The sequence below is a fragment of the Triplophysa rosa genome, linkage group LG6 (assembly GCF_024868665.1).
Source record: "Triplophysa rosa linkage group LG6, Trosa_1v2, whole genome shotgun sequence".
Lineage (NCBI taxonomy): Eukaryota > Metazoa > Chordata > Actinopteri > Cypriniformes > Nemacheilidae > Triplophysa > Triplophysa rosa.
The window spans coordinates 17,251,583-17,279,563 of NC_079895.1; the positions used below are offsets into that span (position 1 = coordinate 17,251,583).

At 38.9% G+C, this 27,981-nt stretch overlaps 1 protein-coding gene across 2 annotated transcripts in view; it reads right to left on the minus strand.

Annotated features, from left to right (window-relative positions):
- Positions 1-27,981, minus strand: part of thsd7ba (thrombospondin, type I, domain containing 7Ba) — a 301,508-nt gene that overhangs the window by 72,786 nt on the left and 200,741 nt on the right. For both annotated transcript variants that reach the window (XM_057335489.1, XM_057335490.1), the window contains exons 9-13: positions 27,780-27,974; positions 25,384-25,612; positions 12,958-13,073; positions 8,337-8,469; positions 7,609-7,712 (exon numbers count right to left, since the gene is read on the minus strand). In XM_057335489.1, coding sequence (XP_057191472.1) covers positions 7,609-7,712; positions 8,337-8,469; positions 12,958-13,073; positions 25,384-25,612; positions 27,780-27,974 — 777 coding nt within the window. The remainder of the gene's footprint in view (positions 1-7,608; positions 7,713-8,336; positions 8,470-12,957; positions 13,074-25,383; positions 25,613-27,779; positions 27,975-27,981) is intronic.

Consider the following 27,981-nt stretch of genomic DNA (forward strand, 5'->3'; position numbering starts at 1 on the left):
TGGTGTGAATATTACAGTTTGCATTTGTTTTTCTACCGATATGAAAATTTATACAATCAATTACCACAAGTATGTTCCTTGTTATATGCTTACAAAACAAAAAAGCTACATATATACAGACTAATCACAATAATAACATACTGTTAATAAACCTTAAAATACAAAGCTTTCCAGTATTGTTGAATATTCTTTGTTCAATCCTGGCCATTTGTAATTCAGCTTCAAATGTTGAAGGTCCAGTGTGTGAAATTTAGCGGCATCTAGATGTGAGGTTTCTAATTGCAACCAATGGCTCACTCCACCTCTCCCCTTCGAAGCACTACGGTGGCTGACATAGTACTAAGATGTTGTCACATTTTTGCTTCTTTGCAGAAGAAGATAACGTATTTACGAAATGCGCTCTGTAGAGAAGTTGGTCCGTTTAGGGCTACTGTAGAAACAACACGATGAATTCCATGTAAGGAGACCCGCTGTGTAAGTAGATAGAGATAGCTCATTCTAAGATAAAAACATAACGCTTCATTATGTAAGGTCTTTATACACCTCTGAAGACATAGTTATGCATATTATATTGCATTTCTGTCAATAGATCCTCCAACAAATTACACATTGGACCTTTAAATGCATTCTTGAGAATTTTTGTCTTTCCATTTTATTTGCCTCCCATGGTAGAACTCTGATTCTCCTCCCCCCTCTCTCTCTCTACCACCCTCCCCTTTCTTTCTCACCCTTGTTCCCTTTTCCCACATTCCCTTAGAGACAGAAAGGTTGACAGTGGTGACATTCTGATTGGGGCGTCAGGTTGCCCATTTTTAGCACAATTATTTCCCCTCGCTCCTCCATCCCTACAGCTCTCCCATTCAATTCAACTTCACTCCCAATTGTTCACATTTTATTCTTATCTCGGCTCATGACAGAGACCATCTTAATAATGCAGCCACTTACAAAGGTGACAATGTTTGCTGACTACTCAAAAGGACACGGCGGAGAACTTTCTAGCCCTTAAAAGACTCTGTCACACTTGCCAGCTAAGCTCTTCAGCACTCATTAACTGCACACACTGAAAGTGCAAAAAATCCTGAAGATTCCTCGTTTCATTAGAGTAACCCTTTCATGTGCTGCTAATATTACTGCTTCGATATGTGGGGATCTAAGCCCAGTCAAATGGCTAGTGGAGTTCTGCACAATACCAAGGGCACTGTGGACAGTGCTCCTGTGGCCACCCCATAACAATGTGAATTGAATAAATGAGACGTTTCAATCCATAATGCGAGACAAAGATTAGTATGTGTGGTATAATCGATACATCTGCCATCTTAAATACTCATGCCAAGATTTAGTGAGGTAAATCAGACTGTGCTAAATAACTGCGGTGGAGTTTTTAATTCAAAACATGCAAAATACGATTGCTAAATGAAAAACAGGCTGAAGGCTTTCAGAAAAGTGTCAAAAACTTGTTTTTATGAATTAACAAGCATATAAAATTTAGACTTTCTACAAACTGCAGTTAGTAATTATTAGTTATTGGAATTTCTAAAGTAGACCATTGAAATAAAGTGTAATACAACCATAACTTACAAAAGCTGTACATAACAGTGATTTTACCATTGGTAAGATTACCACAGACCTGAGTGGCATCCATTTAAACTTCACCTTAAAGGTCCAGTGTGTACAACTTTGGAGGATCTATTGACAGAAATGCAATATAATATAAATAACAATGTCTTCAGAGGTGTGTAAAGACCTTATTAAGGGTTATGTTTTTATTACCTTAAAATGAGTTTTTTCTATCAACATAAACCGCAGGACCCCTTACATTTCTACAATAGCCCTAAACGGACACACTGCTCTACAAAGCGTGCTTCATAAATACGTTATCTCCTTCACCAAATGTGAACAACGTGACAACATATTAGTTCTGTGTCAGCCTCCGTAGCGCTACGATAGGGAGAGGTGGAGTGAGCCGTTGGTTGCAATTTGCAAACCCAACCGCCAGATGCAGCTAAATTTCATACAGTGGACCTTTTAAAGTGTGCAGACAATTTTTTCAAAGTGCCTTGCATTGCATTCACTGAAAACATGTTTTTATTAGTATGTGTTTTCTTTGTGAATAAAACACATCATCTTTATGGTGCTAACACAATGTTCTACCACTCAGCTGAAGGAATACATGGGCTTATTGCTACCATAAAATACGCAATTTACTAAAAAGTACCGACTTTCAACAAATAACCTAGTTCAGCCACAAAACTCTCTAGAAATGCTGGCTGTTCCTAACCTTGCGATTTGTGAGCTGATTCAATTTCATTTATATAGCGCTTTTCACAATGTGCATTGTACCAAAGCAGCTTTACAGGATAAAATAGTAAAGGAGAAAAGGTCAAACACAGCACAGTGCATGGTGTTTATATAACAAGCAAGATAATTCTAGTAAATTATATCTATGCAGTCTCCCGGTGAGCAAGCCAACACTGCCCTGTGGCGAGGAACCCAAACTCCAATGATAAATAAATGGAGAAAAAAAAACCTCGGGAGAAAGGCTCAGCCGGGAGGGCCAGATCTCCTCTGACGTGTCACAGTTGCACTCAGTGACTTTGATTAAAAGTTACTGAGTAAATGTTTATGAAGAATAGGGAGAGCTTATTAGAATCAACCAATCAGCTAGTACACCATTGTGATTGAAACTGATCGACTGTCAGGTAATTCATATTATGAATTTCATAACCAATGGTAACACTTTATTTTACCTCTACATTTAAGTAGTCTCATTGGCATGCGGCTAGTACAGAGCAAGGCGCTATCAGAGGCCTAACAGTGACCCACCTCCATCCCAATATCCAGCTGTCTAGATTACTATCTAGATTATATTGTGCCTAACATTGCAGCGGCATCGTTTGCATGCTCACAGCATCATGTGTATTAGTAGTAGCAAGTCTTCATTCTTGCTCTGCAACAGCAGTGTAAGCAGATCTAGAACAGACTAATACATTGACATGTCATGATCACTAACATGTATCCCAAGGTTTAAATGTTTGTAAGGCTGTTGTTTACCAAGGGACATAACAACTTGTTGCATTACTATAGAATGAACAGTCACAGATGTTTACAAACAGCTTTTAATGTGACTCATCCAATAAGAATTTAGTAGGCACTATTAATTTCATGCAAAGCACAACCCATGTAACAATAAAGATTTCCAGCTGTACACCTGCAGTGTAGACAGCATTGTTGACTGTAACAGGTGCGCTCAGGTTTTGATGCGTCTCGGTGCTCGCTGTCAGCATAGACAGGCCGTCAAAGGACAGACTGACAGACAGCAATGAAATTGTTGGAGGTCATCAAACTGCTGTACATCTTTCGACTGTACCAGATGCATCAGTTCCACTGTCTGCAATCCCATTGGTAGTTGCTGCATTATGTCACTGCTCATTTGCATAAAATTAGGCTTTACTGTCGCTTTCAACTCACAAGTCTCAAGACACCAACCCTCATAGAAAACAAATGAGTTTAGTCGCTTTGTGGCGGCAAATATGTATAAGGAAGCTCAATATGTGTGTGGTTCGTGTTAGTTTTGCAAAGGTGTCTGTCTTTCTGGTTCATTTAGTGTAATTTACTGCATCGCCTTCTACCCCAGTTATTTTTGAGGATGCTGATAGAGCATGCCTTCACAAACCTAGTCGGCTGGCTCATTTGCATCCGCATGGCAAAGAGAGTTTGTGTGCTCGTCTCAAGCCACCACTTCACCTGAGAACGCCCAGCATAATCAAATTACAGCAGCTGGGGAGCCTGCCTAAAGTAAAACAATAAATCATCCAGGTACATAAACAACCTGCGTAATTTTTAATCACCAGACTAAAGTAAAAACAAGAGCTTATTGCAATCGCAATATTCGCTGATGGATTTTGTGGAGCAAAAAGCAGGAAGAATCGGCAAACGTTTGTAAATTAGCCAAGATTTATTGTTGGCTTTTAATTCATGCGCTGTGTTGGAGACATCCAGCGGGAGGTCAACGCGATGTCAAATGCTTGTTTAAATAAACCATGAAATTGAATCCGCGCAAAGGCAACTGCCTGCTGCTGTCCGTCTTCATGCGATCCGTATTCTAACCTTGCTCTCTCTGTAGTGGCTACATACTAGTGGATATTTGAATCTTCTCAAGCAAGATAACATTTACACAGACTTATTATTTCTAATGAATGGCCCCATTAATTTTAATGAATGCACTCAATATCTGGAATAATACTGACCTTTGACTTCGCACATAAATGTCAGCTTTCTTCCATTGTACCAATATGATATTCTGATAAATCGGGGAAGGTCAGCAAAATGTCATATTACGCTACGTCCAAAAGTAATAACTTTTGGTTACAATCATTTAGTTAAATCTAATCCTGACAAATGTCTGTGAAATGTGGAAAGTTGGAATACTATTTAAAACTGCATTCAAAGTAATTTGAAGTCATTCACTTCTATAATAACACTTTATAACAACTTCAATAATTCACTAAATTCCAAAAAGAATTATATATGAATTATATATTTTCTCAAGATCTTAAAAATCTTGTTTCATTGTTTGAAATTACATTTGTAGACAAAAATATAATTGTGCCAACATATCAATTTCTTTCATAGTTTTTTTTTAACTTATTTTTGTAAGTAATGAATTAAAAAAAAAAAAAAAAATATATATATATATATATATATAGATATATATACACTCACCTAAAGGATTATTAGGAACACCTGTTCAATTTCTCATTAATGCAATTATCTAATCAACCAATCACATGGCAGTTGCTTCAATGCATTTAGGGGTGTGGTCCTGGTCAAGACAATCTCCTGAACTCCAAACTGAATGTCAGAATGGGAAAGAAAGGTGATTTAAGCAATTTTGAGCGTGGCATGGTTGTTGGTGCCAGACGGGCCGGTCTGAGTATTTCACAATCTGCTCAGTTACTGGGATTTTCACGCACAACCATTTCTAGGGTTTACAAAGAATGGTGTGAAAAGGGAAAAACATCCAGTATGCGGCAGTCCTGTGGGCGAAAATGCCTTGTTGATGCTAGAGGTCAGAGGAGAATGGGCCGACTGATTCAAGCTGATAGAAGAGCAACTTTGACTGAAATAACCACTCGTTACAACCGAGGTATGCAGCAAAGCATTTGTGAAGCCACAACACGCACAACCTTGAGGCAGATGGGCTACAACAGCAGAAGACCCCACCGGGTACCACTCATCTCCACTACAAATAGGAAAAAGAGGCTACAATTTGCACGAGCTCACCAAAATTGGACAGTTGAAGACTGGAAAAATGTTGCCTGGTCTGATGAGTCTCGATTTCTGTTGAGACATTCAAATGGTAGAGTCAGAATTTGGCGTAAACAGAATGAGAACATGGATCCATCATGCCTTGTTACCACTGTGCAGGCTGGTGGTGGTGGTGTAATGGTGTGGGGGATGTTTTCTTGGCACACTTTAGGCCCCTTAGTGCCAATTGGGCATCGTTTAAATGCCACGGCCTACCTGAGCATTGTTTCTGACCATGTCCATCCCTTTATGACCACCATGTACCCATCCTCTAATGGCTACTTCCAGCAGGATAATGCACCATGTCACAAAGCTCGAATCATTTCAAATTGGTTTCTTGAACATGACAATGAGTTCACTGTACTAGAATGGCCCCCACAGTCACCAGATCTCAACCCGATAGAACATCTTTGGGATGTGGTGGAACGGGAGCTTCGTGCCCTGGATGTGCATCCCACAAATCTCCATCAACTGCAAGATGCTATCCTATCAATATGGGCCAACATTTCTAAAGAATGCTTTCAGCACCTTGTTGAATCAATGCCACGTAGAATTAAGGCAGTTCTGAAGGCGAAAGGGGGTCAAACACCATATTAGTATGGTGTTCCTAATAATCCTTTAGGTGAGTGTATATATTTCTATATATAGAAATTCCTTCAATAACTGTTTAAAAAGCTTTCCAGGTTGAGACCTCAAGAAGCTGGATGATAAAATGCCAAGAGTACAATTTCTTGAAGATGCTAAAATATAACATAGAATTCATGCATTATGGATGCTTTAGTCACAACATAATTCCCACAGTTACAGTTGTGTTATTTCATGATTTTGATTGGTCTACTTATATTCTAAAATGTGGAAAAATATAAATAAAGAATGAGTAAGTGATTCAAAAATTTTGAAAGGTAGTCTCAAAAATCATGTATTGAGCTGTTATAAATGATAATTAATCGGTAATTAAATAAATTCCATTCCTCATGCTACCAGGACACCAGGTTACAAGTAACCCAGGCACATCTTTTATACTTTTTGTAGCATAAAACACCATACAACCGATGAGAGCTTCAGATCTTATAATGATTCTCTATGGCGATTTAACCTAAAGTTGTCCGAGTTCCGGTGTTGTGCCGAGAAATGCACCCCCGCCATATTATGCACCCCCCTCAATGACATGGCTATCCGATTGGCTAATTCTAATCTTAGAATTAATCTTAGGTAGGGGTGCATTTCTCGGCATTACACGGTCCCCGTGCAACTCGTATTCCACTGCCATTGGCTCATCTACGTTCGAGGGGAGGGGCTTACCGATAGGTCAATTGAGAATGAGCAGAGAATTACTCACCCAGAGGCTGTGTCCACCGAGGCGTTTACGCCTGCGGACGGCGTGTTTTTTCAATTGTTTCCTATGGAAATGCCGCGCTTTTTAAAAAAGCCATCAACTGATGTTTTTTTTCCATGCTCTGCGCTGGTGCTATGCGTTTTTTTCACGCTCAGTGCCGGCGTTCGACCGAGCGCCCTGAGTTGAAAAATGCTCAACTTTGGGCAGAACGCTGCGCCTGCAGCGGCGTTTTCAGCCGAGTAAATGCGCCTCGGTGGACACAGCCTCTTAGGCCCGGTTTCACAGACACAGTTTAGTTTAAGCCAGGACTATGCCTTAGTTGAATTAAGATATTTATGTCGCTTTTATAAAAATGCCTTAGAAGAATACATTACTGGTGTGCATCTCAAAACAAAACAATGGCACTGATAGATTTTAACTGATATATTGTATTTTATTTCTGGGCAAGTTATATTCAGTTAAGACAGGTCACACATTCATTGTAGTCTTGGACTAGCCTTAAGCCTTGTCTGTGAAACCGGGCCTTAATGTATTCAATTTACAGTATTTTTAAAAGTTTCAGAATATTATTACCAAGAATTTGTTTTGTTTAACATTTCTACCACACTCTCTAACAATGTTTTTTTGACACACAGTAAGTGGGACCGGAGAAAGGATCTACACTGTAAATGAAAAATGCATGTGACTTTTATGCCAAAGTAATGCTACATGTGCCACAGAGACCACAGAGTTTCTCTTCTCACTGTCTTTGATTGACAGCTTTTACTTCCATTCTGACATATAAGAGCATAAATGCGTCATGCAACATTAACAATTCAAACACCATGCAAACCCAAGTAAACACAATCATATATGCGCACAGTAATGCACCCGGCTCAGAGGGATTGAAAAAACTGGCGGAATGCCTGTGGAACAAACATATCAGAACTCAAAGATTTACAGGCGGAAAACATCTCTTACCGTACCTCTCATCTCTAATCCTTTCCCACATGATTCCGTTGCTCCCGTCATTCCCTGCTGAACAGAGTCTGGGACCAGAGTACATGGATGCCATTGGTGCGTCTTCCACCTGCAAAAGAGAAAAATATTTATAGTTTGCTGTGATTTGCGACAGCCAAGAAACCTTAAAGATTTAGAGACGAGTGGACTAAAATGTATCCTGACACATGTGCAAACCTGGTGACCAACTATCAGCAATGTCTTACCTCTGCTTGCCAACAAGGCTTTCTCCAGTTAAGTTTTGCTCGGGGATCAAATACTTATTTCACTGACTGAAATGCAAATCAATTTATAACCTTTATATAACATTTTCCCCCATTTATCTTTTTTTTAAAAATATATATTCTGTCTCTATCAGTTAAAATAAACCCACCATAAAAATGATAGACCCTTCATTTCTTTGTAAGCAGGCAAACTTACAAAATCAGCAGGGGATCAAATAATTATTTCCCTCACTGATTTTGTTATGTTAACACAGAATTGTTAAAACTGGGCAGATGATTTTTTTAGTTCCAAGAATGCTTTGTGTAAGACTGCATTAAGAGAGATGTTTCTTAAATTGAGTGTTATTTTATGTTTTTTTTTCCATTTATTTGAGCATTAAATTACAGATACAATGTGTGACCCATGTACCTCCATTTGTGGACCGTACTGTAAGTTCACAAAACAGCACATTACAATTCAGTTTATTCACCTGTAAGTAGGACAAACCGAAAGCGCCTCGCATTCTCTCTCCTCGTACAGCGTGTCTGGACACTCTTGACCGCCGTTGACAGGCAGCTGGATAATGATCCTGTATCGTGACTGTGTGTGCACGCTGCCGTTCCCTGCATGACAGACACACATAAAACATTATTTTCACAGATCTTTCATTTTATTAGCATTCTGTCAGTGATTATCACAGCAGGAAGAAATGCACAAGCTCTTTTGATAAGAGGCCTGTGCTGGAGTTGACTACATACTCTCTCTGCTCTGTGGATTGAAAGTTGATGTAACAACTTCATTTAACAGCCGATGTACGGCTCATTACACATTGCTAATTACTAAAAGACTGATAATAGCACAATTAAGAGGGCAATCACATCAACAGAAAACTCAACAGGGTAAAGCGCATTATTTACACCCGGGACATCGCTTATTTTAAAATATTTCTTCTAAAAGCGTTACCATTTCGTTCAATCATAATAAACGTCCGTTCGCTTCTGTTCGGTGGGAGTAATTGTTAATTAATAGTCCCATTAAAGCATAATAAAACTGTTCTACTAGTAAAAGAAAAAAGTCTTTCTGAGAGCGATCTACTCTGGGTTTTATTGCTTCTGCAGGGGAGATATTTGACATAGCCAGAAGTCTGTGCAATACTGCGATCGTGTGAAAATCTGGTCTTAACACACACTGTAATCCCCACAGCTATCCTGTTTTCATTACCGACGCACACACCTCGTGGCAGAAATGAATTCTAGTTTTTAATAAATAACTCCGTGAATGTAATGCTTTTCCTAAAGGAAAGGAAGAATATTATTATATTATAGAGGGTTTGTGGGAGTCAAAATATTGTATTTTGATAGTTTGGTATTGCAGTTTTGTAAAAGCTGATAGATAGGATCTGAATTTCTTAAATGCAACCTGTTTGTGTGTATATTTTCTAAAGATGATGAAATTCTGACTTGAGAGTACAGACATACATTTTGTGTTGTATTTAATTTCTTATTCCTTTATCCTTATTATTATTTCTTATAATTCTTTACTATTTTTTCCTATGTGTTTACTTTATTAGTTATAGATTATTACATTTTTACATTTACATTTATGCATTTGGCAGACGCTTTTATCCAAAGCGACTTACATTGCATTGGACTATACATTTGTTTCTGATATATGTGCAATCCCTGGGATCGAACCTTGGCGTTGCTAGCACCATGCTCTAACCACTGAGCCACAGGAAAGCTATTATATTCATTTCTATAGTTATTGTATTCTATATTACTTTTCTTAAATATATATTCTACATTCTGTTGGATACTGCATACTTGTCTTCACAAATATATATAAGTTTGCAGTTGTCTCATTCTCAAGGTTCATAATAACGTCACGAGACGATGTTGTGAAGCAGTAATTTTCCACTGTCTATGTTGGTATAATTACATTTTTACATTACATTACATTTAATCATTTAGCAGACGCTTTTATCCAAAGCGACTTACAAAGAGTTCAGGGAGCAATAAGCGATATGTCATACAGGAGCAATAATACAATAGGTGCTAATACCAAGTTACTAGTTTAAACAAAAGCTAGACCAATACCTGTTGAGAGAAAGAGAGAGAGTTAGTGTTTTTTTTTCCATTTGTCTGTCAAGTATTCACAGAAGAGATGGGTTTTAAGTAGTTTGTTTTAATGTTGTGAGAGATGTGGTTGACCGGACCGAATTAGGAAGAATGTTCCACCAGGAAGGAAGAATGAAGGAGTGAAGGAGAATGAGCGGGAAAGCGATTTACTGCCCTTCTGAGAAGGCAATACAAGACGCCGCTGGTTTGCTGAACGCAGGGATCTTGATGGGGTGTAGGAGTGTAGGAGGGTGTGAAAGTATGCTGGTGCAGATCCAGTGATAGTCCTGTAGGCAAGCATTAGTGACTTGAATCTGATACGGGCTTCGACTGGTAGCCAGTATAATAACACCTGCTCGAGGTGTTTCTAGTCAGAAGAAGTCAGACAAAGTTAGACGGAGGTAGAGTGAACTCTAGATAGAGTTCTAGGCAGAGTTAGAATGGGCATCTGAACGCAACTATGTTTTCTCTCAACAATAAACTTTGTTCATTTTATTATAACATCACTTCGGCTCCTGCCTGCTGTTCTTCCCGTTTTACATACAAGTCTGCAGGATAGTTAGATCTATCAGTTTTGGTGTATGAACAAGTTGGAACAACACTACGGTATCATTTTGGAGCAATAACAAGATAGTAGAATCTATCAGACCTATCAAAGCGTATATAGAAACATTTTTGGTTCAGTAGCCGATAAAGCTCTTTGAGCGGCTTTTGTGGCATAATGCTGATTTCCAAAGACTTGTAAAAAGACTTGTTTAGTAAATAAATAAATAATTATTCATTTTATTATACAAAAATAAAGTAAATAATATTTAGTACATAAATAAATCCAATTAAATCCGATTACCTTTATTAATTTACTTTAATAATTAAGTTATTTAATGTAAAATTAAATGTATTAACTTTATTATTTATTAAAAGTTAATTATTTATTTATTAAAAGTGAAATAAAGGTACATATATTGCTGTTGTATTGCTGTTCATTGAATATGAACTTGTTTTCTTTGCAGTATTTGAGGTCTGATAAAATATAGAGCATCTTTTCTGTTATTTTTACCTGTTTCTATTTCATTATAGCAACAATAGTATAATCATGATATTTACAGTTAAACTATCGTAATACAAATGGTAATAAATCCGACAAAGTATGGTATAAACATGGATAAATAGTAACCACAGTTACAATTACTATGTATATGCACACAAAACGGTGCTCATAAATATATACAGAATATATATATATATATATATATATATATATATAGAAATATATACACTCACCTAAAGGATTATTAGGAACACCATACTAATAGGTGTTTGACCCCCTTTCGCCTTCAGAACTGCCTTAATTCTACGTGGCATTGATTCAACAAGGTGCTGAAAGCATTCTTTAGAAATGTTGGCCCATATTGATAGGATAGCATCTTGCAGTTGATGGAGATTTGTGGGATGCACATCCAGGGCACGAAGCTCCCGTTCCACCACATCCCAAAGATGTTCTATCGGGTTGAGATCTGGTGACTGTGGGGGCCATTCTAGTACAGTGAACTCATTGTCATGTTCAAGAAACCAATTTGAAATGATTCGAGCTTTGTGACATGGTGCATTATCCTGCTGGAAGTAGCCATTAGAGGATGGGTACATGGTGGTCATAAAGGGATGGACATGGTCAGAAACAATGCTCAGGTAGGCCGTGGCATTTAAACGATGCCCAATTGGCACTAAGGGGCCTAAAGTGTGCCAAGAAAACATCCCCCACACCATTACACCACCACCACCAGCCTGCACAGTGGTAACAAGGCATGATGGATCCATGTTCTCATTCTGTTTACGCCAAATTCTGACTCTACCATTTGAATGTCTCAACAGAAATCGAGACTCATCAGACCAGGCAACATTTTTCCAGTCTTCAACTGTCCAATTTTGGTGAGCTCGTGCAAATTGTAGCCTCTTTTTCCTATTTGTAGTGGAGATGAGTGGTACCCGGTGGGGTCTTCTGCTGTTGTAGCCCATCTGCCTCAAGGTTGTGCGTGTTGTGGCTTCACAAATGCTTTGCTGCATACCTCGGTTGTAACGAGTGGTTATTTCAGTCAAAGTTGCTCTTCTATCAGCTTGAATCAGTCGGCCCATTCTCCTCTGACCTCTAGCATCAACAAGGCATTTTCGCCCACAGGACTGCCGCATACTGGATGTTTTTCCCTTTTCACACCATTCTTTGTAAACCCTAGAAATGGTTGTGCGTGAAAATCCCAGTAACTGAGCAGATTGTGAAATACTCAGACCGGCCCGTCTGGCACCAACAACCATGCCACGCTCAAAATTGCTTAAATCACCTTTCTTTCCCATTCTGACATTCAGTTTGGAGTTCAGGAGATTGTCTTGACCAGGACCACACCCCTAAATGCATTGAAGCAACTGCCATGTGATTGGTTGATTAGATAATTGCATTAATGAGAAATTGAACAGGTGTTCCTAATAATCCTTTAGGTGAGTGTATATATATACAGTATATAAGAAGAGTTTTGTTTCAAAATGAGATAACTCCCTTTAAAAAAACAGCGAAAAATCATGATTTTTATTATGTTATCATGTTTTTATTGTGTTTTATTGTGTTAATTAGCTGTATTTTTTTAGTTATTATGGCTTAAATAAAGTGTTATCTCGTTTTGGAACCAGACTCTTCATATATATATATATACAGTATATATATACAGTATATATATATATATATATATATATATAAGCAGACTAAATTACCATACATGTTAATATCTAAATGTTTTACTTTTTTACAACTTTGGAATTTAATCTGGGCAATGGAATTGATGAAATTAAAACGATGCCCAACCTTACTTATAAGCGCATTAAAGTTAGCATGATTTTTTTTTAATCCTATAAATTATGCCAAAAATGTGTCTGCGTATCAAACCCCAAATGTTTTTTATACCCGGTGCACAAAGTGCACATTGGGTCCAGTGATTGTATCAGTTGTACCTGGCAGACATATGTTTGGGCAGGCTGTCCATTCGCTGAAAAGCGTCACAATGCAATCTTTCTTACAAGGCAACAAACAGGGCCGAAACGTGTCTGGTCGAGCAGAATCTGGACACCTGTGACACAAACAGAAAAAAGAAAAAAACATTTGTCTGATGTTTACTGTTAGCAATCAATGATGAGGTGTCTTGGGTCAAATTGTAATGAGCGGATAAAACTGCACTGTCCTTGACTGCCTGTGATGGGAGAATCCTCACAGCAGATATCTACCACGGCCTTACGTGCTGCTGGATTTACTGAACCCCACAAACGCAAACATTAATGTGTGCTGATACACTACAGATACTGTGACACATCCATTTCTGTACGATAGAAGATCAAGACTGCAACGTAAAAGATGTTTATATAATATTCATCATATCTCAGCAGTTAAAAATAGACTGTAGTGTAGACTGAAGGAACATAGGGTAAAAGGGAGTTATTTTGGTATTATTGACATTGAAAGACAGAGGTTATATTAGGTTCCTACAAGGAAGAGATAGCCCAAATTGTTCTTACAGACTATGTACTGTATATCCGCTAAGGCAATTGCTTTTAAAATGTGGAGGTACTGTATTAAAAGAGTAAGTCTTTCAGTTCTCAATTTCAGATCTGCTGTGTTGACGATACACGTGAGAACCAAATAGGTCTGTGTGCAGTTTCTTCATCTCATTATATGTCAAGCGAGCTCACTGTGCTTCATTCACCTAAAGATGCTGTCACATGTGCAATTAATATGTTAGACGGGAATGGTAGAGAGGAAGATCAAAGACTTTCTGTAAAAAACGACTTCTCACACAAATCCATCATGGCTTCAGAAGAACTGTAATACAGACCTCTTTTAAGAAAGTTTCGTTATAAGATTTTGTGCACTTCACACCAATGACGACATACTTTAGAAAACGATCACGATGATATTGTAGCGCACAGAAATGTGTCATTCATGAATGAAGTGCTGTTTTATTTATACTAGTTATAGAGAGCTGATGGTAATTTTGAGAGCCCAGGAAAGACGATGGGCAAATAGAGTTAGTTTAGACTGGTGCGGCTGTGTTATTTATTGTTCTGAGTTCCGAGTAGGGCTGTAGTCAAGTCCACCTTTGTCGAGTCCAAGACCAGGACTAGTCGAGACCGAGTCAAGACCGAGTCCAAATGAGACGGTCCAGACAGAGACAGAAAAAAGAATCCTCTTCAAAAATCAAGACCACATTCTTTATTTGTAATGAACAAAAGCGGATCAAATTAGGTAATTTTATTTACTTTAGGTATAGAAATTTCACCAGTCACATAAAGCCGCAGTGCAACTTCAGATTTTCAGTCTTTTTATTGTAGTGTAACAACAACAAGTCTTGTTGTTGGGCTTCCAAGGGAAAATGTGCCCATTCTCAGCTTGTTGACTTGTTGACACTCAGTGATAACTGCATTGAATCAACATCACTTTTGCCACCTCAATTAATGTTGATAGAATGTAGAAGTTTCAACAAACATCATTATTGTGATCAGTATTTTCTTTAGTTGGGTTCTTGATTCTTGTGTTTTAACATTTGGTTTTCATTGTCTGTTATAACAGTGTGCTAAAATACAACTGTTGAGGCACAGTATCACAGTAACAGTTTAATTTGGCACAGTATCTTAGCGTTGTGAACCAGAACACTCAAATCAGTCATTTAGTATAATTTAATTTAGTATTATTTATCATCTTTTTTTACAGCTTGACACCCATCACAAAAAGTAACCTACTCCAAGAGGAAAGAGAATTAACTTAATGATAGTCAAGAGTCCAACTAAAGCAAACATAAATGCTTCATCAATGGTTTTGTTTGGAAGGAGAAAATATCATCGGACTCAGTCGAGACCAACAAAAACACTTGGCGAGTCCAGTGACCGAGTCCGAGACAAGTCCGAGTGCAGATACCAACGAGTCCAAGACAAGTCCGAGACCACAGAAAAACGTCTCGAGTCCGGACTCAAGTACTACAGCACTGGTTCCGAGTTAACAAAAGTTTTTCAGATGCTTCAGTGTTTTTCTTATTCATTTAAAACATATTGTGGATGTGATAGATGAACACGCAGTCATGCACAGGAGTGACAGCGCTCGTGCTAATCAGAATGAATGGCAGGGAAACAACATATCAAGTTAGTCCTTCTACTAAATAAGGACTCAGCAGTTGATTGTGACATTTATTATATGGTTTTTGGATTTGTGGCTGTTGTTGTCACTTTAAATTATAAATGTTGCAGATTGATCGATTAATGTGATATTCATTTAAATAACAATAACTGGTCTTTATCCTGCATACTCTTTCTTAATTATTTATTTTAGTAATGTATACAGTATGTGGTGCTTAGAGAGTGGCTATAAAATATATATATATATATATATATATCTCCTCATTTGTGGCTGAGCCCCCCTAGTATTGAAAACCTAGAATCGTCCCTGATCCAAGCCGTCAAACTGACATCATCAGAAAAGGATCAGTACTCCAGAGCAGAAGTACATTTTCAGATTGTAAAGATTAAAGATTATGAGAGCACATAAATAACAAAATAAACAATGACCCACACAAATAAATAAATCATTTATAATAAAAATACAATATTCCCTTAAAAGAATTAGATTTTTCAGTTCTGAGTGGTACGTTACTTTATTAGTCCTGTGTGTTTCCGTACAGATTTTTTTTTTAAATGTTGATTTTCTACATGCAGTACATTTAATATCACACACACTCTTACTTTTAAGTTTCACGTCACTCAGCGGATTAATGCTTAGTAAATTGAGAAAGTTCTCAGACGGTCTGAGCCATGAGAGTAAATGATTTTAGCTAAACGCACCCTTTTATATCATTTCAGTGCTCAAGTTTTTCTCGCTTCAAGTAAACCTTCACTTCAACTAGGGTGTATGTCCTGCTGAGAAGATACGATTGTGGCCATATTCATGATTTCGTTTGAGATCGTGTTGCTCTTTGGAAAATGTCAATGTCTGTGAGCTGGATTCCAGACATATCATTCCAGACTCAGTTTCCTTCCCAGCATGTAGCAGCTATAAAGAGAGGAAGGCTGGACACAGCAGGACTCTACCAACTACAGGCTGCAGAGCCAAGCAAACAGGACAGATCAAAGGAAGGGACAACCAAGAACAGAAGCATGCATCTTTTCAGTTTTTTCTCTCTTTTGTGCTCTGTGCAGCAGAATGTCATTACGGAGGGCAAACACCTAAAGGCAATGACGCTACAGAGTTTCAAGAAAAAAAACAGAACAGAGAAACTGAGTGGGAGGAGAGATGCAAGACATCAGTTGAAAGGAACACAGAACAGGAGATCTTACTGAAGTCAACAGGTAGGCCCTTTCCTTTCCTCTTTACTGAATCAAACAGATAGATCGTCCTGTATTATCTGATCAAAGCTGTCATCAGGGAGAACAACTGGGAAAATTATTGCGGCGCCTTAGATGAAGGCCACCAAGGTACATGACACCATCAAGTAGTCCTCAAATGTTCTCATAATACACATGAATAATATATATTTAGATTTATAAAAGGCATAAGATATTTCATACACAAATATGTGATATATTTTTGAGTAATTTTCTGTTTTCTGCATAAAATCAATCTACACAGTTCAAAGAACGTTCGGTGAAAATATAATTATAATATCTGTAGTATTAACTGAGTAAGACAATGTTAAAGATTGAAATCAATATTTATGACCCCAGCTTCTATTTTTTTTGTGCAAAACAAAAAAACGTACTACTGTAAATAATTTATTTCAGTATTTAAAATCATTAACATAGTTAGTTCCGGTAAGTTTCAGTCCTTGATTCTGATTGGTCAATAGCTGCGCTTTATTCACTAGTGGTTTATCGTGAATATATCACGGCTGAAGGGGCTGCAGGTATTCTGCTTCTATCATTTACAGCAATAAAAACACATTTTTATTTTTGTCATTTTTGACTACTACTTTGATGATTTTAATGTCATAATTACATTTTGAGACTTTAGCCTGGATTTTACAGGTTAACAACCTGATCTCATGGGAATTTGTATGTATTTTACGACGAGGCTAATTCCTATGAATTCATACAATGTGAATTGTACAAAAATGTATGAAAAATGCCACACTGAAGCTCCGCCCCTAACCCCACCCCAGTAGAGAGAAAGCAACTCGTGCTGAAACATACGAAAAAGATCGTACAAATTCATACGAATTAGCCACCTCATTAAATAGTTATGAATTCACAGGATTGTGTAAACTTATTTATTCAGTTATACAAATCAAGCCAGCGTGTACGACTTTGTGATCTGGGAACATCTTGCTTTTTACTTTCTAGTACATTCACATGAAGTATAAATATCTCAACCAGTAAATAACTGACGAAATTTACCATAAATTTCAGAAATCAAATTACCTGTCATTTCATCTTAACTGAAATTCAAGTGTGTGAATTTCGTAAATACATCGTTAAAGTCCCAGTGAAATAAAAAATGACATTGTCTATTTTTTCTTGAAATATTGCAGCGTTTATTGTAAATAGTTCATCAATGCGGGTCATTCTCTTTTTAAAATCAGTTCACTAAAATCGTGTGGCCCATTAATCTTTATTTAAAATCTGAAAATGCATTTCCGTCCTGTAATGACTATCCATCTTAGATGATGTATGTTAGACAGCTTGGACGGAGTATCTGTTAACTCCTCCCCTTCAACTGTAAGTCTACTGCCAGTTCCATTTTAAAATGCAGAGGCTGTTTTTATTCATCCAATCAAATCGCAAAGAAAGACCAAAGCCATGGCTATATTTCTCATTCAAATTCCATTTCTCTCGGAAATGCGTCAAAATACGGAAGTAAAAACGATCGCAACTTCCGGGTTCACGGGGACTTTAAATTGAAAGTAATTTTAGTGATTGACACACAAATAATATCATTGTACTGTTTCAATCTGTTGCGTGTCTTTATTTTGATCAAAATCAGTTCACTAAAAGCTCAGACTTCTCACAGCGTTTTCTTTGACAGCAGCAGTATTCAAGCTGGTAATTGGCAGTGGCTTTTTAATCAGTCAGAAAGCAGCATGGAACAGCGCAGGGGTCATTTTCAAGACATTTTGGATCTACTTTAGACTTGACACATTGTCTTAAAAATGTGTCTTGCGACACAGCATGATGACCAAAAAAACGTATGCATGGTTACATAGACAATTAAAAATTGACGCAGACTAAATGGAAGATATTCTGTTTTAATCACCCATGTTTGTCTCTTTTCTGTTATCAAACTCATTTTTTCATTCAGCTGTGAAAGATCTGTGTTTAAAGAGCACATTATTTGACTTCAAACATTATTAGGACTATACAAACAAATTTGAAGCTTTGTTATATATTGTGAATCACAAGTTGGGAAACGGTGCAAGCTATTTATTTAATCTGCAGACCGACAAGACCCACCCAAAATCATTTCATACCAGGCGCTGTGAGTTTCAGCGGTGGTCCTGCCAAACGGCTCTGAGAAGCTCTGAGTCTATCTATTCCACTCTATAGAGGCAAATCATAAAAAGCGCATTAATATAGCGCGGGTTTAGCTTCTGAAAGCTGAAGATAAATAAACATCCCGCTTTTGTGCCTTTTCATAAATCATGGTGTTTAAATAGCTCAGCCCTGGTGTTTTAAATGAATTGTGAAATAATGCGCTTTTGATAGAGAGCTATCTGAAGCACACTCGACCTACATGTGAACCTTCAGCAGGGCCCTGGTAATAACAGAACATGAGCCATAACTGATGCGCTCTGCTCTTTCCCTCCAGCGCATGCAGCAAAGCAGAAGAGCAATGATGTGTGTGTGTGTGTGTGTGTGTGTGTGTCTGAGAAAAACTCATAAATTAACTCACACGCTCAAACACATACATGCCACATGCGCACACCTGTGATTTATATGTTTGGGTGAATCTGTGAGCGAGGGAGTATGTGATTACTGCACACTTCACAAGAGCGGCGTGATCTGTTCTTTTTAAGCTGTGTCTGATGTATTTACAATGCAATGGAATGAAACAATTACAAAGCATGTCACAAAACACTCACAATACACTCGATGCCATAGAAGAACCTTTTGGTTCCACAAAGAACCTTTAACATCTGAAAAAGTTCTTTGTGGCGAAAAAAGGTTCTTCAGATTATAAAAAAGAAAGAAAGAGATGGTTCTTTAAAGAACCTTTTGCTGAATGGTTCTTCTATGGCATCGCTGTGAAGACCCTTTTAAGCACCTTTATTTTTAAGAGTGTATTGGCAATAACTGTGATAATAAAAGGCATGATTATAAATATTGTGATAATTCTATACGATAATATTGTGAGTAATTCAGCCACCGTTTAAAGTTTCCTTTAAGAGCCGCAATGGTTACAGGCTCTCTCTAATCCTTAGTCGAATTCTGCGAAAGTGTGATTCGTGGGCCAACAAGGAGAAAACAAAATAAAATTAAATATTAAGTTGACTGATATTGTCAGTTATATTCTGTTCTGTTTTGGTTTTGTCTCCTGTGTTCCCTTTGTCTGATTTCCTTATTATTTAATTAATCCCATACCAGTCTGATTATGTTGCCCATGTCCCCCATGTATTAATTTTTAAACGTTTTCCTCAGTTCCCTGTCGGCTATTGTTTATGATTTTGTGTGGTTCTGTTCTTGTGTTTTCTCCCGTGTGCTGCTGTGGATTTATTAAATACCTTTTGAAAGTAAAAAAATACTGTTTTTCTCCGTCTGCCCCGCTGAGGACATATCCAGCCCCACTCCCAAACCAGAGACCAGCCAGCCATCACCCAGATGCACAAAGCGTCTGCACGAGCCCACCGCAGACAGAGAGCCCAAGACTTCTGCGACACTAGAGCCAGTGTGCACAACTGCGACTGAGCCCATTATCGCCCCGGAGCCTAAGCCTGAAGATCCTTCTGACCAGGTGCGGGAGACGGCAACACCGTGCTTTGCCGTGGGAGTGCTGGTGGAGATCGAGGGCTTAGTCCACACTCCCACTGCTGAGGGTGAGCTGCAACTGGCCTCTGGCATTATGGACTGTGTTATTGAAGAGGATTTAATTGACTGGTTTGGAGAGGTTGTTCTCAGATCCCCTGAACCTCCAGTGTCTCCTGTATCTCCCATGTCTCCCGAGTCTCTGCTGGTCCCGCCCGGCTCTCCTTCGTCTCCTGAGTCTCCGCTGGCCCTGTCCAGCTCTCCTTCGTCTCCCGAGTCTCCGCCGGTCCTGTCCAGCTCTCCTTCGTCTCCCGAGTCTCCGCTGGTCCTGTCCAGCTCTCCTTCGTCTCCCGAGTCTCCGCTGGTCCTGTCCAGCTCTCTGTCAGCCAGCACCTCCTCTCCAGCCTCCAAGAAGATCCCACCCAGCCTCCCTATCCCGCCTCCTCTGTTGCTGCCAAGCCAGTCCATCAGCCCTGGGTCCTCTGACATCTGAAGACACCTCAGCTCACCCTCAGCACGCCAATGCCATTGGGTCGGATAAGCTTTGGGATCTCCAGCTGCCAGCTACCTCGGGGTTGAGTATCCCATGTCTCCATCAGGCTCCCTTGTCCCTCTGGCTCCGTCTTGGTCAGGCGTCGACCATCCTCTGGACTCCAATCCTTCAGCTACGCCTCGTCCCTCCGTCCCTGTGGCTCTGTCAGGCTCCTCCTTCCCTTCGGCTGCACCTTCATCCTCGGTCGCTCTGGCTCCGCGGTCTTCCGGATCCCCGCCTCTGCCTCAATCGTCTGAGCTCAGTTGGGCGGCGAACTGTCACAGTTATATTATGTTCTGTTTTGGGTTTGTCTTCTGCGTTCCCTTTGCCTGATTTCCTTATTAGTTTATTTATCCCACACCTGTTTCTGTTTAGTCTGATTATGTTCCCCATGTATTTAAACCCCATGTTTTCCTCCGTTCCCTGTCGGCTATTGTTTATGATTTTGTGTGGTTCTTGTGTTTTCTCCCGTGTGCTGCTATAGATTCATTAAGAACCTTTTGTGGAATACTTCTCCTTGCCGTGCGCTTACTATAACTACACGTGACCGATATAATTATTTTTTCATTTAAAAAATACAGATTAAACGGACATCATGATTAATATCGTACTGTGAATTCTTTTGGTCACGATATCCGCAAAGTGTAAATCTGATATCTGAAATATGCTTGTTCAGCTATGACTAATATAAATATAATTTACAAAAAGATAATACAGTACAATAATTTCTTAGTATCTATAAGAAAACTTACACTTGATAAGAGTTTCCCAGAAATGATTAATTTGTGACCTCTCTGAATTTGGCGTCTCTTCAGCCCCCGTGCCCTCATGGGATATACAGTTTCCATTCAATGCATACTGAGAAATCCTTTTTAACACCTACACTCTTAAAAATAAAAATAATTCTGTTTCACAAAAGGTTCTTTGTGAAGGAAAAAAGGCTCTTCAGATTAGAAAAAGGTAAGAAAGAGATGGTTCTTTAGAGAACCTTTGACTGAATGGTTCTCTGTGGAACCAAAAATGGTTAATATCTAAAATATAATAAAAATTAATATCTAGTCTTGTCTTGTAGTGCGTGTACACTTTATTTGATAGCTTCCTGTCTTGTCTAGGCTCCAGAGCATTTTGACCACACCGGGTGTCTGCCTCTGCCTTGCTTTCTGTTTTACTCCAGTGCTGCCGGCTCTTCCACACGAGGGATCCCTCTACCACCACTGCAGATTACAACTGTTTGCCCTCTGCTCTGGGAGACCTCCGGTTATCTGCACGAGTCTTCGCAGCTCTGCTTTTCTGCTCCGTTGATCTCTTCTGGTTCTGGGTCGGTTGGATCAAAGCAGTGGACTTCTCCGTCGATTAAGGGGGATCGCCGGTGTTGCTCTCATTCCGTCTGGCATCACGTGAGTTTTGAGTGGCCTTGTTGGCTGCCGCCCTGTTTTGCATCAAGTGGATTTTGCCCTGTCTTTCATCAAGTATTTGAGTGGCCTTGTTGGCTCCTGCCCTGTACCTGCATCAAGTGGATTCTCTTTGTCCCTTGCTGGGTGGATTTAATCAAGTGGATTTTTGCCCTGTCTTGCATCTCGTGAGTTTGAGTGGCCTTGTTGGCTTCTGACCTGTCCCTGCATCAAGTGGATTTTCATTGTCCCTTCGCTGGGTGGATTTACTTTTACCTTTTGCTGGTTTATTGCTCGGACACTATCCCATCGCCTCCCATTGCTGGATCAAATGTCTTTTGTGCCTTCTCCTGGTCCTCACGGCCGAGCGCTCGAGCCCTTGTTGACATTTTTGGTTTTGCCCCTGGAATTATTTCCTGTTACTGCCCTCCCTATCTGCTGTGTGTGTACTCAACTCAACTTTATTTATATAGCGCTTTTACAATTTTCATTGTTACAAAGCAGCTGCACATGAGACACATTGACTACAAGCAAAACAATCAAAGTTGTACCTGCAAAAACAAGAAAAGGTTGAAAACACAGAAGACAGACATACCCACACACAAAACACTCCACACACACAACACGCACACGCACCAACACACACAGACACAGAGACACACACACACACACGGATGCGCACGCACACACACACAACACACACACACGTACGTACACAGACAAGTACGCACACACACACACACACACACACGCACACACACGCACACGCACACACACACACGCTCAGTGACAGCACACATTTAGGATAAAGGAGAGAGAAGCACAGGTCAAATATAACAGATAATAAATTCCTATATGCAATATTAATTAAGTAAAACTTTAAAATTCTAAAGCAGCCCCCCCGGTCAGGCAGATAGTGCAAAAACAGTATGCAAACGGTGGCGAGGAACCCAAAACTCTAATCGAGAAAAAAAACCTCAGGAGATCCCAGGCCCAACCAGGGGATTCCAGTTCCCCTCTGGCAAAAGCTGCTGCCTCTGCACAAGCTCCAGAGATCTTGCACAACAAGGCTAAATAAAATAAATAAACTTAATAATAAAATAAATTATAGTTTATGATTATCATTAATAATCTAATAGCATTTGAAATTTTGTGGTGAAGACATGTCAAGAGACCGCGTCCTTCTTTATCCAGCTCTATCATCTCAGCTCTTGTCAGGTCCCCCATTCTCCGCTCTACCATCAGGTCAGGCCATGAACTGCATCCTGCTCGCTGTGGTAACCTTAGAACAATGAGACAAGACTACTCTATAGGGGGTTTAATAAAGATTCGATTACCCTGCACTTGGCTCTTGAGTCGTTCATAACAGAATATATTATGCAAATTTACACAATCAAAACGGCATCAGAGCCAGCTTTCATGCAGTATAGCATCGTTCCACAGAATTATGAGCAGGCACTGTGCAAAAAGCACCTCTAGATTATCAATTAATTTGTAAACATAACATTTTGACACTTCTTGCTCCTTCACACACATTAAACTTTCAAGCTCTTTCACAAGTTCTCCTACTGTGAACTCAACAGAGAGTCAGAAATCTCCTCCAGAATGAGATTCCACACAGCAAGATTCTTATTACAAAACCAGTGAAATACACCGGCCCATAAGCACCCTGTACGTCTGTGTCATTATTATAAAAGAACGAAATGGATAAACACCTCCATTATTTAGGAGTCTCATTTCCTGATGCACAACACAATATCCTCTCCATGCAATGCAATTGTGCGTTTTATTCTAACCCAGTGCACCATTACAGGACTCCCTCAGGAAACATTTATCAAGAAAATACCTAGAGCAACATGAACCTCAACGCTTCAGATTCAGGACATGGAAAGAAGAGCCCAGTCATGTCTGCATTCACATCCATTCACAACAGATGACTGAGAATATTAACAGACTGAATTTTTACAAGACAAGCTCAAAAACTTCAGTGAAAGGTCAAAGAAATGAGAACAACTGTTACGAAAACACTTTCAGTTTTTACTGTACAGCGCATTCTCACTGTGTAAAAGTATCACAAGCCATAGCAAGTGAAGCCAAAATCTTAGAAGAATTCGCTGCTGTTTGAACTAGGATTTTTCAATAATACCAGCTGGTACTACAGAAATGGAAAACCATCAAAGTGGCTGTTGCAAGATCGCTTAGCGATTGTGAAGCAGGAATATGTGGACTTGCACTAACATCCTGATTTGAAACACTGAGCGACGAGACATGTTTAAAGACATTCTAGAGTGAAAATATTGAATAAGTAAATCGAGTGCTGTGACCAAACAAAATATGCAAATTTGCCAAAGTTGGCGGGGAAAATAGGTAACACTTATGGTATATTTTAAAATCACATTTCATGTCCAGTTTTTTTCTCATGTGGCAAGTAGCCGTGTAATAAGCGGGATAATGTACAATCAGCTTCGCTTCGCATCGCGTCCTGATCACACTGTCGGGGCTTATTTCTGCAATAACAACTGGCTGCCTGTACATTATCCCTTACTTAAAAGACACACATTTTGATTTAAAAATGTATTAGTAAATGTTGAAATTAACATGAACTAAGATTAATAAATGCTGTAGAAGTATTGTTCATTCTTAGTTCATGTTATCTAATGTATTAACTAATTTTTAACAAATACAACCTTATTGTAAAGTGTTATTGAATATTGATTGTACACCATACAGTGTGTCTTACTGTGATCATACATTCCACTGCCTCCTCTTTTTAAAAATATGGAGATATTATATGGAGAATATGGAGAAAATATTGGAGAACAAAATGCTGACAGTGCGTTAGGGAGAAAGCTATAAAAATGTATAGTCCCATAAAGAGAACTATAGCTATACTGTACTGTGAATTGTGGTAACATACTCCTATATAGTAATTTTGAATGTAATATTGTTCATGTCAGCACAAATGTGATGAGATATTTGAATGCGTCATTGTCTGTTTTTTGAAACATTTGTAATGATAAAACCAAAGCGTTTCTTTGAATAGCATGAGGGGTTGTGTATCTCTGTACATTAGTTTACAACTAACTGTCCTTGCTGTCATTTTTCAAGCAATGAGATTGGACCCGCTTGTTCAGACAGTGTGGTTGATATCTGGAACTTCTACATTGGTTGCAATAGCAATTCTGTTAATGTTCAGACTTCAAACAACTAAACAGATTCAATATGGCAAATCCTGTATATGACAAAACTGTTGCTGCCTGTCTGAACAAAGTCTTATTGCTTGTGTCAGAAAAAGTACAAACAAGCAGATACAGTAGATGATTTCTGTTATTTCAAATACAAACATACATCTCTGAACTTCTGAATATACAATTTTTACTCCATTCTGCATGCAATGGTGGAAAATCTACATTCTTTACAATCTAACCTCTACGAAACACCACCATAATACTTTTACTTGCATGCAAAAATATACAAATCAATGATTTATACATTTTTTACATAAATATTAAAACAAAGCACCTTTTGGGAACAACCGGCCCGACGCCCATTTTCATGCAGACCACTTTACGTATCTGCACCCCGGCAGCGCAGGTGTCCGTTCCGTTCCAGTAGCCCGTTCCATTTACATTCATGGAGGAATCTTCAATGCACGGTCCCCATGACGACGCTTCCCAGTAGAATATGACGCATGGATGATCATTACAAGTTCTCCACTCCTCCAGAGCAGTAGCAGCTGGACACGTCTTATCTGGGAATGGGAAAGATCATTAACCGCATTACGGATTGAAAAGCCTCTCTTAAGTTTGCTTTAATGCTCCATGGAATATTAACAAGCTACATGATGACAAGAGACGTGAATGGGAACTCTACTGGGACATATGTGCAAGGATGTACATATACTGTTTGAATAGGGGAAATTGTAGTATATTATGAGGTGAATAAACTGTGTAAAAAGTAGCCTTACCCCAGTCAATTATGGCAAAACGTTGATACCTTTAAATCTCATTGGTTTTATGTGTTTTGTAACTAGATGTCATACAAAATTTCGTCATGAGACATGCGATAACCAATTAGATTTCAAGTTATCCGAATTTAGTGCAGAGGTATGCTTGTTTTTGTTTTAATTTCTACATATACTCAAAATATTCAGGATTTTTTCACAAACACCTATTCACTTCATAAAAGATTTATTAACAAACTAAAGTTGCATGGATTACTATTATGATACTGTTTATAAAAATTTAGTAACAATAGTATAGAGCCGATAGCCTAGTGGACAGTGCTCTGACATGTGGTGCGGTTGCGCATCGGGCGACCTGAGTTCGATTCCCATCTCGTGGTGCTTTCCTGAACCCACCCCCACTTTGCTTCCCGTCCTCTCTACCGTTAAAAGCTGTACAATTAAAGCTAAAATGGCAAAAAAACAACAACTTTAAATTATTATAAACTATTCCGTCCATCTGAGATGAAAGTATTTTAACATCTAAAAAACTACATACATCCCTTTAAACAACATAATATTTGTAAGTTTTGTTCTATTGTTATGCTGCGTTTGAAAGAGCTCGGATTTAGGATATTTCCCAAACTGGAAAATAAAATCTGTAACGGTGCTTGAAGTCAGACATCCGACCTCTGAACTCGGGGCACATCGATCAACACCGATCTTAGGAAGATGCGTCATTTGAAGTCACGTCCAAAATGCTTCCAGTTAGATAGGGGCAGAGCTACCTTATGTATAAACGTAAAACCAAACTTTAAGGTATTTTTACAGCAGAAAACAATGAAAAACAGCCGTGACACGTGACGACTGGAAGCATTGAGGTCAGTGTTAGGACATTTAAACTCCCACCTCCGATCGCAGCATAAATCATGTGAAAGCATCTTTAAAATAATCCTCCACACCTGATGCAGGAAATAGAATGAGTAGCTCACACCTGATTCAGAAACACCTGCAACAAGTTCTGCTGGATCAGCCTCTAAATGTACTTCTGCACTTTCTATAATTAAAAGTAATTCCTGCACCATCTGCCCTTGAAGCTAATGACATTGTATTGACATTCAGCCTTTCTCCATAACACAGGGACTCATTATGAGTCTAACTTAGACCAGCTGAATATTAATAAGGGCTTGTCTGATTAATGACACTCGGTGGATGGTGTGTAGAGAATGTGAGGCTGGGACATTATTTGTATTTTCAGAGGATGCACGGAAAAGTGTGTGTGTTTGAGATGTGAGTGTTTCACAGCGTGTGTGTGGCGGTAGAGGGGGCGGCAGTAGTCTCTTGGCTAAGGTATATTTAAGTCTTAATTATACCATTCTTTCTGTCATTCCAGAAGGACTGCATGTGATTGGAAAAGCCCACAGCTGGATGTCAGCAGACAGAAAAATGAGATACAAAAAAGGCATTTTTATCACCGTTCCTGCAAATTAAATCTACAGAATGCAAAATTGCTCCTCCGCTCACAAAACAAAAATCGACTCACGTTGAGAGTATTACTGTTTGTCACCCTCAGAGTGAGTTTTAACTATGTCCCCTGTGAAATCAACTTCAAAGCATTATCTCAGTTTTCATTTTATTAAAGTTGTTTGAATAAATAGGATGATAGCGAAAGAGCAAAAAAAAAAAAGAACGAAACCAGAGAAAAATTACACCTGCGTCCCCAGAGGTTTCCAACATTCCAAATTCATAAAAAAGTATGTGCACTTCCCAGACGGCATGGGTTTGCCAGTTCCAGTAACAAGCCCGTTCAACATTCTTCAATTATAAAATGAATTTATGTCAAATATCTGAGCTCATGATAAAAATCAATATGTCATCTCACAAAACTCTAAAATATGTGAAAATATTTTATAAATAAAATATGGAATCGCTATGGGTTTTTGTGGCATATATTTGCATGAAAGAGTTGACTGACCTTCCCCTGGTAATCCCAATACGGTTCGTGTGCGGCTCTGCCTCCCTTCTGAGTTTTTACTGGAACAACTGTGAGAGCAGGAGGACCAGTCGGACCATGAGCTGAGCACACAGTCACCTGGACACGCCATCTCACAGGACACCTCTTTAGGAGGTGGGTCATCTTCACAGAGATCTTCAGGGATAAGCTGCCCTGCTGATTG